The 15,192-nt window shown below is 42.6% G+C and overlaps 1 protein-coding gene across 1 annotated transcript; it reads left to right on the plus strand.

Annotated features, from left to right (window-relative positions):
• Positions 1-31: 31 nt before the first annotated feature.
• On the plus strand, positions 32-14,349 carry ildr2 (immunoglobulin-like domain containing receptor 2). Its single transcript, XM_056389222.1, is given in 11 exon segments — positions 32-170; positions 3,841-4,170; positions 5,422-5,541; positions 8,191-8,247; positions 9,511-9,657; positions 9,789-9,950; positions 10,244-10,357; positions 11,207-11,408; positions 11,740-11,789; positions 11,792-12,405; positions 13,740-14,349. Coding segments are annotated over 11 exon segments (1,872 nt in total). The 5' UTR covers positions 32-130; the 3' UTR covers positions 13,776-14,349.
• The last annotated feature ends 843 nt before the right edge of the window (positions 14,350-15,192 follow it).

A 15,192-nucleotide genomic window follows, 5' to 3' on the forward strand; every position in this document is an offset into this window, starting at 1 on the left:
CACCTCTGTGTGAAGTGGTACAGTCCCGTTAGTCGTAGTCTGAGTCCTGTTTGCAGCAGGCGCAGTTAGCGGACAACGAGATGACCAACATGCGGATAAACTGTACTTTACTATAAAAACGGACTTTATAATGAACTTTTACCAGCTGGCTGTTTTCCTGGGAACATCATGTAAGTCTAATTTTCCTCTATAAAACGTGCAATCTTTACGACAACAGCGCAACAGGTTGATCCAATGTAAACTTATTGCTTCACCGTGGCTTCAAACCATAGCCTGTATGTAAAAGGCTTCAAACGTTTCAGTTAAATTAAAACTTAGTGTGCTTGTTTAATTGGGTCAATTAAGCGAGATGGGTTATATTTATTATAGAAACAGTTTGTCCCGTTTTAACGAATTAATAACACATTAGGGGCTTTATGGTGCAACCCTGGTAATCCTGGGATAGTGTGTGGTGATCAATATTGTGCTGACTGTACTTAATAGTATATGCTTCAGTATCTCCTCAGATATGATAATAATATTTTCTATGGACCAATCATTTGTGCTGTTACTGGCCTGTCTGTACAGGAAACTACTCTGGTTTACTCAATCACAGCAGAATTGTACATTGTGAAGTACAATGGTCAATATTAGGGCTTTTACTTTATAGGTACACCCATGTAAAGCAGCAGTGATTAGTCCTGTAACTGCTTAGTCAATCAACAGGAAATTAATCTATTTTGATAATCGATTAATCGTTTTAATTATTCCCTGTTCCCAATCTATATGAAGATATGATGATTTTCTTTGTCGTTTATGATAGTAGAGTGCATATGTTTCACCTTTAAACTATTGGCTGTATACATTCAGGTATTTGAACACATCACTTTGGGCATTTTTCAAATCTTATGGCAATTTGTAGACTTGAATTTTCAGATTAATTGAAAATGAAAGTAATAGTTAGGTGCAGCTTTATTCCCAGGTGCAATCATTTACACAAGTTGCCGCAAATTTATACAAGAAGGTGTCACTAAGTTCACATCAGTTCTCAAGAGGGCTGAAAATATACTTGTGATGGTACGTGTGGAAGTAATGTACTCCTGTTTGCTGTAACATTGCAGTGTAATTCTTCATCAAGCATGAAGACTGTATTCACTCTTATCAGTGTTTTTTGTTGGCCCAGTGAGTCAATGTGAAGGAATGCTTGTCGCAGAAAAGGCAGGAAATGTGACAGCTTTGGAGAGGAAAAGTCTGATCGTGTTCAGGAAACATGCAGCCGCAGAGCTTTGACCTGGAATACATTTGTGACCGCACACTGGTTTAAAAAGTAATCTCATCTCGAAATGAGGCCTTTAGTCTGCACATAGGTGGAGGAGGAGACAGTGTGCTGACTCTGCAACCTGTTCATTAACCTACAGTGACTCACACCTGATGTGAAGTTCACGTAAACGATAGTTAACAGGGAGTTAAAGGTGATGCATCCAGCAGTTTCTGTGTTTGTTTCTCCGGACTTCCTCTCACCTCAAACTGACGGCATTCATGCTGCAACGGTTTGGTTTAAATCTCTAGCTGATAATTGGTCTGTTCGCAACCAGCTGGACGAGGCCAGATACTCCCATTGGTTAGGAGTCTGTGACCTCCTCCCCCCTCTCTCAGCTCCTCAAGTGGGACAGGAGGAGGAGGGGGGCCCTAACAATGGACTGGTCCATGAAAAGGAAGAAACAAAGGGACGACCAGTGCTCTTTCGTGGGAGGAATTTAGAGCTCGGTCACCCCTCCTCTTATCCTGTAAAATCATTTGGCTTAATCACCATCATCACTGTTTGTTCTGCACTTGTGTAGTTAAATTGCATCAGATAAATCTAACCAAATGATGCTCATCTGACTGGGCTCAGTTTGTCATGATGATGCATTGTGGGCGCTGGAGTTGAAACAATACATCAATTAATCCATTAGTCGACAGGCAGAGAAACAATCAGTAAGTGATTATTAGTTGCAGTAATTTTTCCAGCAAAAATGTCGACGATTCCCAGGTTCCAGCTTTTCACTTGTGAGCATTTACTGTTTTTTGTCAGTTGTACATCAATATTGTTAACTGAGCAGCTTCAGCCGAACAAAATGATATCTGAAGACGTCAACTTGGACTCTGAGAAACAGTATTTCATAGACTAAACACCTACTCCAATCAAAAGAAATAATGCAACTTAATATTAAATTCATAATCTATTTATCTGCTAATCATTTGAAGTATAAGATGTCAGAAAATAGTGAAAAATGTCCATCACAATACTCCGGACACCAAAGGCGACAGCTCCAAGTTACTTGGTTTGTCTGACCAATTGTTCAGAACCCAAAGATATTCCCTTTAAAATCATAAAAAACAGAGAAAGGCAGAAATAGGTCATGTTTGGCATTTTTGCTTGAAACCATGACTCGATTATCAAAATAGTCGTCCAAAAGGAACTGATACAGGAAATAATAGTTAGCTGCTGTACTGTGGCGGCCTGCTCTCATTCTACAGGGGAAACCAGGAAAAGCATCCATTTTAGATAAACATGATAAACACACGCTGTGCGCTCCTCGCTCTGGTCCAGTGGAGAGGCAGGCTGGTGGACTTGCTTTTGTTTTGATTTCCTGTCTTCTGGGGGAATGTTTAGAGTGAGTTCCTGCCCCACCTAGAGCTAATATGACTAGCAGAAAGCAACCACGCTCCATCCCCTCCCTCTGTGATGACAACCCCCTGCCTCTCCACAGGCCTCCCAGCCCCCCACACACACTGGAATTTAACCTTCCTGACCCTGGTACCGAGAAATAAAGGAGCCCCCCACACACCTAATCTCTGTTCCTGTCTTTTCTCCTGCTTTGATATGACACAAATGACTGTATCTCCCAGGTGCAGAGTCATCATGGATGATCTATGCGGACAAACGAGAGACACAGCTGTTTTTGCAGTAATCAAGATGTCAATCGTGCTTCCTTTTTCCGGTCTTTAAACTGTTTTTGTCGGTGCTCGGTTCCCACCTTGCAGAATAACACAGTAGAATTCAGCAGCACCAAAAACTGCAGCCACATTTTTCAAGTCAATCTTAAAACAACACTCACAGGCCAATACGAGACGCCTTCCTGATGCAAGGGGTCAAATTCACCAGCCTCACTCTGTGCATAAATGCTTTCTCAAGTTCACCCAGAGCTAATATGGATCCTCAGCAGTCAGACAAACCAGGTAGGTGTCAGTTACAGTCTTTTGAGCAGCAAATTTGCTGTTGATGTTACTATTCCTCCATCACATTGCTGCAAGAAAACACAACACAGAGCGGAAACTTCTAACAAGTCTGTAACTTTGGAAGATACCGGCTTGATTAGTGTAACTCAGGCTGCTGAACCTCATATTAGCTTCAACTGAACTCTAGGAGTTGTTTTTGCACAGAATGACGTGCATCACTTGCACCAGCATCACAGTTAGGAAGGGATCACTTGCTGCCAGTATGGACAGAAGTATGGCCACCAGAAACTGTACCCATGGGCCTCACAGTATGTGAGTATTGAGAAATGTAAACGCTTTAAACAAAAGTTGGACCTTATGTGTGGACCTTTATGAATGTAGGGTTTATTGCAGGACAGTTGAATTGGACTGCATTAGTTTTAGCTTCTTATACTTACCAAACTAAGGCAGTGAATGTGGTTTTTCTAGATGCCAATCCAACGCTGTGCATGGCGTTAGCTGCTCTGAAGAGTCACATCCCATGTTCAGGTGTCAGACTAAAGGCTCATATTCGTGTCTGTTTGTCTGAGAGTGAAATTTCAACACTTTCAGCTGATGCACTAATCGCCATTCTGTCCCTGTTTGCTTTGTCTGTGTCAGTGTGTGTGTGCGATGGTGTCCATGTCATAGTGCGGGAGAAGCAGCGGTTTGCGATGCTCTTCCAGTCCGTGGTCCTCCCATGTCAGTACCAAACGGCCTCCACCCAGACACCGGTGGTGCAGTGGTGGTACAAGTCCTACTGCCGAGACCGCACTCGAGAGTCCTTCACCCTGCCGGAGACACTGGCCATCCAGACCTCCGAGATGGGAGCCACGTCCCACCTGGAGTGCTCCGACAGCAGCCGCACAGTCCGTGTTGTGGCCTCGGCGCAGGGAGCCTCCATGACGCTGGCTGAGCACTACAAAGGCAGAGACATCTCCATCATAAACAGTAATGTGATCATTCTTATCCTCTATGAGAAAGATACGACCTAATGAGAAAGAGTTGCTGCAGCTGTTTGAACACCGCACCCTTACACTCATCCCAGAGCAGGAATCACAGCTGAGTGTGCTTTGTGTTTCCTGTTCTCTAAATAAACTTCTTTTGTCTTTGTCTTACAATAGAGCAGGCATCACACGCTCATGCCATCACCACCTCCTGCTCTCACTCCCATTCATCCATGGACTCCTTTTAAACCTCAAGCCTTATCAAGACAAAACACTTGTTTTCTATCTAAATGTATTAATGGAACAAACCACATTCAACAATGCTCTCCTGTCGTCATTCAGCACCGTTAATACTGACGCAATAAATGAATTGTTTGTCATCACTTAGTTCTATATGTAAGGTTTTTCTTATTATTTACATGGAAACATTCTGTATTTAGTTTCATCTTGGTTTTATGAAGTTTAATCACATTAGTGCTGAAGCAATTAGTTGATTAATTAATTGGTCTTTTGAGAGCTGAATTAAGTAATTTATTCAAGAAAAATGGCATGTGTTTTCTGGTTCCAGGTTTGCTAATGTGAGGATCTGCTGTTCTGTCTTTTATATTATTGTGAATTGAATACATTTGTGTTGTGGACTGTTGTTCGGACAAAACAAGCAGTTTGAGGAAGTCTGTCTTGGGCTTTAGGAAATCATTATGGGCATTTTTCATATTCTTAGAGACCTAGCGATTGATTAATCTAAAAGACAATCAACAGATTAATACATAATACATAATAATGATATAAATACAGTATGTTTTACTTGGTGTCAAATTGCAGGTATATCTTGTATTCATACATTAATACACGTGTGTCAGTGTGCTGTGCACCCACAACCTGATGCGATAAGAACTTCAAAGAGGAGTCATTTACTGTGCTTAAGCGTATACAGACTTGAAAATGATATCAAGGTAAATATGTCACAAAATGACATTTCAAAGGAAAGACAAAGATCAGGTCACTACAAACTTACTGCTGAGCACCGTACAAGAGCTATCTCCTGATAGAACCACTAAAGAAATAGAATGAGTAATAGAGATAGATAGATTTTATAGTATTTGCTCTCTGACTCTGCTCAAAATCTCATTAAATAGAAGCAATGCTCTATAGAGGATCATTTTGAATTCACAACTGCAGCGATTAAACACTCACCTGCCATCTGACCCTCTCAACTCTCGCAGTATGTGTGACCTTGTTTCTTGTCTCTGTGCAGAAGCGGACCTGAGGATCGGGGAGCTGCAGTGGGGCGACAGTGGAGTGTACTTCTGTAAAGTCATTATTGCTAACGACCTGGAGGGGGTGAACGAAGGCCAGCTGGAGTTACTTGTGCTAGGTATGCCTGCGCTTCATTTCTCTAGTAAAGGAATGACATGACTCAGACTCACTCTGAACCTGATCACGATCGGCTGGCTACAGTTGTCTTTGTTTATACGTTTGTTTGTTCGCATATTAAGCTCAGTGAGCTGTCTTTCTATAGGTTGGTAAAGGTTTTAGAAATGTCTTTTTGTCTCCTGCATTCCAAAGTGTCCGTACAACAACTTCCATGGAGACGGCCAAATGGTGCTTGCCTCTTTACATGGTCCTGATCCTCCATGACAGACGCTATTGTTTGTCCACTTTAGAGGCCTGACGTGGACTTGGCTGGACTGTACTTTAGGTACATCTTAAGTTAGTTGGACACTGTTATTGTCAGGGCTGTGCAGCTCTGAAGACTATATGGGATCATACTATACAATATATAGCAGTTTTTGTTTGGGTGTGTTACATTCGCTCATTGTAGTTTGTGTTTGTTGCTGATTAAAAGCTCTTGTCTCTCTGAAGATCAGAGATTCACCATCTACTGTTAATGAAACCTTGAAGTAGCACGTCCACTCACTGGGAGAGAAATTATGGAGACCATTGTTGCCAAAGCCACTCCTTAAGCTGTTACCATGGCAACGTGCTTTTTCAGAGGAGACAGGAGCATGTTAAGGGTTGCTGCTGGTGCACACATGAAGAGAGAGAGAGAGAGAGAGAGAGAGGGGAGTACAGAAGGGGCAGAACCAGGCTGAACTCTAACAACAGTGTGATCTGAAAGTTACCCAAAACGGTTTTCTTCCTTTAAGTTAAGACTGACACGATGAGCTCGCAGTATCAAAGTCTGCTCATTCATACGGGCTTCCTTGGCTGTGCGCTAATCTGATTATAACAAGCTCACAGGAGAGAAGGGGGGGGGGGGGGGGGGGGGGGTTAAGAATAACTACACTGACTACACTGTTTTTGGTACTAGAATTCATTTTTTTTTAGCATTGCCACGTTGCAGCTACAAAGTTGGAATTACAAAGTGTGTAAAACCACTCCAGCGCAAGATTGGCATTTCAAAGTGTTTCAGCACCAACTTGTGCTGTTTCTTCTCTCAACATCTCCCTAATCTCTGGTTTCATTTTTCTTTAGGATTTATTTTTCACAATTTTTGTTCGCCCCTTTTTCCTTGCAAAATCTTCACCCGCACTCCTCCATTACTCATTCCTCGACCTTGCATGCTCTCCTTGCATCTTTCACTGCCTCCCTCCCTCTCAGGGCTGCATAGCTCCTCAGCTCTCTCAGGTTACTCAGTGTTACTGAGCTTCATGGTATTTAGATGAGTGTGCCAGGCCAGTGTATAGTAAGAGTACTTATTTTATCAGGGAAGGGTATGCTGTGTTGTTTTCCCCCTCCGTAGAAACAGCATACTCAGCACACTCTGAAAGCCTGACTGCCACCGAGTGTTAAGTCTCTGCCTGTAGTCAGACAGATCAGACAGTGACTGGACTCTAATTATGGTCTTTTGCCACCTCATGATAAACACACACCAGAGACATGAACACCTGCAGTGTTGTTTCAGTCTCAGCACACCTGTTGCAGTCCCTTTGCTTTTTTTGTATTTTTCTTCTTTTTATTCTAACTACCTTGAATTTTTTTTGGTTTTCTCATTTTGACCTCTTTGTCTTGTATATGTAGGACAAACGAGACATTGTTTCACAACGGTACAACTTGTGTGACCTTTTTTGATGAGCTCCCATGGTAAATTGTTGCCCTAGAATCGTTATGTGCCCCAGTTTCCCAAACCCCCACTTTGTCCTCACACGCTGCTTTTGTTGGCACCTCTTGATGTGTGTGTGTGTGTGTGTGTGTGTGTGTGTGTGTGTGTGTGTGTGTGTGTGTGTGTGTGTGTGTGTGTGTGTGTGTGCCATGGTGTGCATGTTACATGTATAGCGGCTTGTGCATTCATTCATTGGTGTGCTGTTTACAGAGAGGCGTATGTTTGGTGTGCACCTTCTCACAGAAATATAGCACAGCAGGCCTTCTGCTAAAACCAGATTTAAAGTAAGATAAGTCTGACCTTTGAACTCTGAACTCTGACTTACATTACTTATGTTTATGTTCATAGGTTAGAAGTTTTAGGAAACTTTATGACATCATATTTTAGTTGCACAAAGTCTGGACACCAAAACATATCAGTGAGTTTACAGCCATGCTAGCTGCTCTGTGCTGGTCCAAGGTACGGCGTTGGTTTGAGTAAAATGCTAACATCACCATGCTAACATCCTCACAGTGACAATGCTAAGACACTAAAGTTTAGCAGGTATAGTATTTAACATGTGGACCATTTTAGTGTAGCCTGTTAGCATGCTAACATTTACAAATTCATGCTAAACACGAGTACAGCTGAGGCTGATGGGAATGTCAGATATTTAAACCAAAGTATTCTGGCCAGTCTGAAATTTTGACCTTATGGTGGCGCTAGATGAAAAAAACCACAAATATCAACCTCATTTATGTGGGCAAGTACATTTAATATACGTTAATGCTTTGTTACGTTGTGTTTGTCGATTGTGTAAAAAGTTAGTCCCTTCAGTTCTTCAATTACTGCATGACCGTTAATCATCCACTCTGCTACCCTTTGATTCTTGCTTCCTGCTTCCTCTGCCGGCCTTCACCTGTGCTCTCCCTCTCTCTGCAGGCAGGACAGGTGAGCGGGACGATATCCTACCTGAGTTTGATGTGGAGATTATGCCAGGTACGGCACCTCACCTGCACTTTTGTCTCACTGCCTGTCATCTTCTAGCTTCCCTAATGCCGCCTAATGTTTAATTCTCACTGACCAATCAAAACTCTCTTTGACTAACAACTGTGTAATCATGAGCCCGTCACAACACTGAACTTTTATCCAACGTTTGTTACAGTCAGACTGACGAAGCATTGCCAGTCACAAGATCTAACCCCACCTGAATATATACACAGACAGCTGGTTACGAAGCAACGTAAAGCAGACTTATTCGACTTATCTTTTACCTCTGGTCATGATTTGATTTCCACAGAGGATGTGGTCCTTACTGAGGGTCCTTGAGTTGATTTTGCTTTTCGGCACGCCCTGAGGAAGTGTGTTGTTAGAGTCTGGATGTTAAAGAGATGTGAAGATGGATAAGAGTCACTTAGAGTTCCCTCAAGATCCCCTGATCTGTCCTATTTTAGTGTTCTGTGGTTGTTGGATACTGATTTGGAAAGAAACAGAAACTGGTTTTAAAAGAAGATTGTAATGAACGACAGCTTGGGTGTAGTGTTGGCCAGCATTTCAAGCTTGGTTCTAGTTATGGTGATATTATACCCACCAGAGAAACTTCTGAGATCTGCAAACATTCAAGTTAAAACAAAGCACCGGAGGAGTTTAAATTTTCAGATGCTGCAACGAATCATCCCTCATTTCACACAATAAAATGGTGCACACACATGTGAGGCAAGTTCAGTTGCCCCGAGAAGCTGCTGTTTAAACTTTGATGGATGTTTACAAAGGACAGTTTGGAAATCTTTTTTTTTTTTTAAATCTTCATTTTCTCGTCCACATTAAGTTTAACTTACCCTAACATTTGTTAAAGCCTGTATGACTTTTTTTTTTTGCCCCATCTGACTTATTTTTATTGATGTCACCACATTTTGACATCAGTAGGAATGACAACCATGAAAATACAACCCAAAGTTATTATCCTTTGAAGAGCAACTTAACTTTTTGCTGACCTCCAGCGGTTTAACTTGTTGCCTTGCAGAAGTGATGTAACAGTGTACTCCAGGGTGTGTCAGCACACTGTGACATAATTTAAAAACAGTTTAAAGCTTCTGTATGACTTTGGAGGTTGTCGAGCAGAAATTGTTGCTTCATCTGTACGTCTTATTTTGAACTTTTGTGAGGGGAACTGAAACAGAGTATTTGTTCTTTTTTTGTGTGTGTGTGCATGTGTGCGTGCGTGTGTGTGTGTGTGTGTGTGTGTGTGTGTGTCTATTCCAGAGTGGGCGTTTGTGGGATCTGTAGTCCTGGGCAGCATCTTGTTCCTGTTGTTGTTGGGGATCTGCTGGTGCCAGTGTTGTCCCCACTCCTGCTGTTGCTACGTCCGCTGCTGCTGCTGTCCTGACACCTGCTGCTGCCCACGACACCGTGAGTAACAGAAACAACTACACCACTTACTTAAAAACATGACCGTCTTTACTTTGTGTGCATTCTCAGGATCAACTTCACCTCAATCGCTCTGCACGGAAGGTTTACTGTCTCGTTGTTCTCCTGCACAGTGTATGAGGCAGGGAAGCTGGCAAAGAGTAGACAACCGCCCCAGGTTCCTGTTTATCCCTACTACATCCCTGGTGTCCCTACTGTGGTCCCTCTTGCCCCATCATCCCTTGTGGACCCAAAAATCACCTCTATACCCTCAGTGGAGAATAACCTGGCTGGAGGTGAGCGTCATCAATGTAGCTGATATGGTGCAAAGATATGCGAGAGCTCTGTAACAGCCTGTTTTCAGCAACACTGACTTGACTAACCCTCATTTCATTGGTCATCCCTCATCCTCAAGTCTGTCTCTAATCTGAACAGAAGCCGTCTGCCGGCAAACATGCATGTTTGTTGTTTAAATCAAATCTTAACCTGTTTGATTTTGGTTGTTAGTTTTTGCCTTATAAGAACGTGCATCACACACTGAAGTATAGTGTGTGTGTTCGGGTGTGTGTGTTTGTGTGTGTGCCCACAGTGCAGAGTGGTTATCGACTGAAAGCCAGTCCAGACAAGGACTCAATGAAAGTTCTGTACTACATAGAGAAAGAGCTGGCTCAGCTTCCCTCTGCCAAGATGGCTGCACTCAAACGTAAGCCTGCACAGATTAGGCAGTGTGTCAGTGTGCCAGTGTGTGTGTGTGTGTGTGTGTGTGTGTGTGTGTGTGTGTGTGTGTGTGTTTGTATGTGTGTTTGTCCAAATGTTTCTCTTTTATGTGCATGGTTTGTGTAAAATAACTAGTGCTGCTCTTCATGTAACCCTTACATTCATTTCATAACATCTAACTGAAAAGAGTTGCATGTAGGGTCCCACTCTGTTGTAATGTGTCAGTAACTTTCTACTACTACTTCTGGGTACTGTAGTTTGCAGCAAACATTACTAAGACAGACGAAAATAGTGCATTTGCTGGGAACTATTTTCATTGGCAAATCAATACATATTTGGTGAGTATTAGTGCAGCAGGATGGTGGGACTGACTCAAAATAAAACTATAGTTCCCATGTTTATTGTAATGAAATGAATTGTAAACAAATGAATGTTGTTAATAGTTTTGGAGGTTTTTGGAGCTCTGTGGCACAAAGGAGTAAGATGTATCTGAACTTATTGGTCATTAACTATGTTGTTAATGAATTTGTTGAAAAAAAGAGGACTAAAGAATAGATATATCCTTTCAGTTGGGTTGTGACAGTAGTTGGAGGTGGCACGAGATGCGTCTGCTCTCAGTAATTTGCAGTCAGTTGTAATCAGTTCATGATTATTATTATAAAGTCAGTATGTACCATGCTTTTATCCCAGACACGTTCACTCAGTACTTCTAGCCGACCACATCTTATTCTGAAATGTTTGACTACAACATTTCACAACATCCCTGAAAATTGTGAAATGTATTTTTACCATAAAAATAGCAAATGTGATTTCAGTGATGTGTCTGTTGCAACAGCCAGTAGCCTGTCAGAGCTGAGCTCTCTGCATGATGGAGGGACTACAGACTTCAGACACACCTATCAGACGGTCCAGATGAAGGCGCTCCCGCCCATCGCAGATCTAGATGACCAGTCGGTGGTGAGAGCGGCTCCACCTACACAGAGTCGGAGGCCCAGACGGGACAGGGGACACCTCTCAGACGATGAACTAGACAGAAGGTAGAGTTTCATTTTATGTTCCTGGTGTTATTTATCATGTGCATTTGTTCATGTGTTAAGAGAGTAAAGGCCCCATGAAATGTTATTGTTAATTGGTTCAGGCCAGGAACTGGAGGACTATTACAACATTTCTAACTTCAATTATCATGACATCACCACTAATGATGCACAGTTTTCCTAGAGGTTTCAATTTTCCAAGAAGTTCAAGTGCCCATAAATGGGATCTTTGAACTTGTGACACATGCAACCTCTCATTTGAACACTATGCAAATCTAAATTGTTTTGTTTGAATGTCACTCTGTGCTGAGTTGTGTGCTCTTCCTTGCTGTAGGTGGAACCCTCGCTCAGAGCACCTGAAGAGAAAGACGCTGAGCAGAAGAGGCGCACCGGCTCCCTGGACGAGCTGGAGGAATTTGCCCGCTCTTACGGCTCCCGCGTTCGACGGGCTGAGCCTCCAGACCGGTTCTATGGTCGGGATTATAGCCCTCCCAGGCGTTTCTACAGAGATGAAGATGATGACTGGGGGCGCCGCAGCCCCTCACCTTTACCACAAAAGAGAAGGGACACATGGGACAGTGACCGCCCCTCTCGGCCGCCCCAAAGCAGAGGATACGATGACGCCTTCCTCAACAATGTGCTGGAGAGCAAGGCGAGGGGGCAGGGAGGGGACAGAGGTGCTGGGAGGATGGACGAGGACAGTGACACTCCCTCCAAAGGCAGCTCCAGAGGAAAGGGCAGCAATAGTTACTACAGCCGGTCGCCTAGCAACCGTCCAGAAGAGGAGGACCCTTTGCCTCCGTACTCTGAGTGGGAGGCGGAGCGGTACCGCAGGGCTGACCCGACCGCAGACCGGTACCACACTGCAGAACCTCCCAGATCTGAGAGATACAGGACCACTGAACCAGCCACGAGGCCTTTCTCTTACACCCGCCCCCACCAGGGAATGTCCCATACACTGCAGGGGGGAAGAGAGGAGAGAGACAGGAGCCGAAACCTGGTGAGTTACTTGTAGCAGGAACAAAGGACTTCCTTCCTCTTCAGCTCTTCAGGAAAGGAGCCTCTAAATCCTGTAAATATTTACAGGGTAAGGCTGGTGATATTCTACATTTCTCATATTGTCAACAAATGCCATGAAAAAACAAAAGTATCCAAAGACTGATGCGGCCTGTTGCTCTCCATTATTGTCTATAAACTATTAATAATACATCAGTGAGACGCACAGTTGCCATAAGCATAACTGTTCTTTACAACAGTACATCAGTACAGGAAGATAAAACTAGAGGGGTTTCCCAAAAACAGAGAATAGATACTATAATTCAGCTGTTGAATCACGTTGTTTCATCGCAGACTGGTAGCAAACACTCTGAGGCCTGGTAATGGTCCACAGCCCGGGGGTTGAGGAAAACTGCACTTGCCCACCAAATATGTATTAATCCATGGCTAAAAATAGTCCCCAACAAATGTACAATTTACTCCTGTTTGAGTGATGTGTGCTAAAACACTAGTCCTCAGCCCTTTAAGGATATCAGTAAGCTTTTTAAAAATAAAACTATGAGATGTCGTGCAATCCGAGAAAGCTGAGTTGAGGGCAACTGGACTCGGTTTCACGTCTCACCTCTGATCCAAGAGGCTTCTTCAGTATAAAATGTGGAGACTGACCGTGTAACTGCAGAATCCTTTTGTTGCATGTCATCCTTTCTTCTCAGCTCATCGTATTTATCAGATAAAGGCAAAGGCTTCCCAAAAAACCCTTTTTCCAGAGTTACATGTTCAGTAGGAATCAACAGTTATTGCTCAGCACTGAAGAGAGGTGAGGGAAGTCAAGAAAGTACAGAGAAACATTATTAGTGTTGATCTTTTCATGGGATTTGTTGACAGTAAGAATAAAACAGAACAGCGACAGCCTCGTACTTACATGTTGTTAAATGTTTTACAGTATTATGCACATAATCTGATTCCCTACTCTCTTGTGCAATTACATGCAAGATTTATGGTCTTAACACTGACTCATTATAACTTAGTTTCTACATGATTTTATATAAGTAGCTGTAACACTTTTGTATAAATCAGAAATGAATGAAAGAGAGCGACTGAAATGACTAAACATTTGAATCTGTTCATGCTTGCAACCTAACCGTGTTACAACTGCTTACTGTCTGGCTCCAAAACGACATATATGGAATCAGTATCACAGGCAATACTAACAAGGCTTGAGCTGCATGGTTTCTGTGAATTGTAGTAAAGCTTGGATACCTCAGGCATCAGGACTAACCCTGCATGAGCATGAACGCGAAGTCTCTAATGTGTGGCTCTCGGTGTTTCCCTCGACAGAGCACCGCACTGAGCAGGGACTCTCTCATAGTGTGACAAGGTTTCCCAGCCTCCAGCCGCACAGCACTGCTAGTCCGTTCACTTTAAGCCGTCCTGTGGCTACGCAGGAGGGGATAAGTGTTCTACCATCAGCCTCATGAAGTCTTACTCATCTCACTGAAATAACTGCACTGAAAAACAACGTTAGTGGACGGAAAAAGGAGCGTGCATGAAGCAGCATGTGTCTGTTTTTACTCAAGTGCATGACCTGTGTATTTCTGCACGTGTGTGTACAGATGTTGTGTATGTGGCATGTGGATCAGTTTTATTTGTTGAGTTTGATGAGTCCAGTGACTGGATTCACTTTACACCGGTGCCAAGATGTGTGTTGTTTTTTTTATAATTATTTGCCAAGTTCAGACTGGACTTTTGTAAACTAAGCAGGACTCCACAGTTGTTTTATTTCCCTACAGTCTTCATACTCAGTACACTGCAACTCAGGTTCACTTTGTATGTGTGTGTTTGTCTGTTGTTGATATTGTGCTGTGTGTAAGTACTGTACCTTGAATTTGCTCTGCAGATTTTAATTGCACTGCTTAAATACTTTTTGAATAAAGAAAACACTGCTGAAGTCTTCGCTGTCTGACTTGATTGTATTTATATGTATTTGTCCTCACTTCCCCACTGTAAGTAATGTAGCTAAGATAAGTAACTATAATGTTAATGGTTTGGCTTCACATATGAACAGCACAACTGTTTTGACAAGATTGCTTTTTATATAAAATACCTGTTGTCTGTCACACAATTTGATCTTTGAGTGGCTATTGTGTTTGATAATGTGTTTGATAATGTGTGTGTACCTTGGACAAAGCCTGTGTTTTTTTTATCGTGGCTTATCAAATATACACACTTAAATAAACACTGGAGATTTACTGAAACCGCCATCTACACAGTCGGCACATGTTACCGCTCATGTAAAGTGTGTGTCGTGCTTTAAAATGTTTATAGAAAGTATTTTGAGGGTGTGAATGGGCTACATGGCATCATGATCTCACAACGTTTACAGAAGAGCTACACGGTGTAGACAGACTGGGGCACAGGTTTAAAGAAGACAGGCACATTTATAAAATCAGTCAAATCTGTTAAGACTCATATTTAGAGCCTCCATTCTTGGCAGTAATAAAGGAGCATCAGTTGTGGTCATTTTGTGTCTCTTTGTAAGCATTATGTATCACCTAATGTTCAGCTTGAGTGCCTTCGTAGTTGTTTGTGTCTCTTTGAGGTCATTTGATTTTACATTTTATAACACACCCTGGAAACTACAGCGTAAATACTTTACGACAAAGAAAGGTAGTGCAGGCTACGTCGTCTCCAGATACTGACTTGGAGGGACTTTAAAAAGCGACACAGACACAGATGTGGTGGCAAAGCTTTTTATCCATGCAGCATTTTTCACAGGACTTGAAGCACACTT

Source organism: Seriola aureovittata, chromosome 11 (assembly GCF_021018895.1).
Source record: "Seriola aureovittata isolate HTS-2021-v1 ecotype China chromosome 11, ASM2101889v1, whole genome shotgun sequence".
NCBI lineage: Eukaryota > Metazoa > Chordata > Actinopteri > Carangiformes > Carangidae > Seriola > Seriola aureovittata.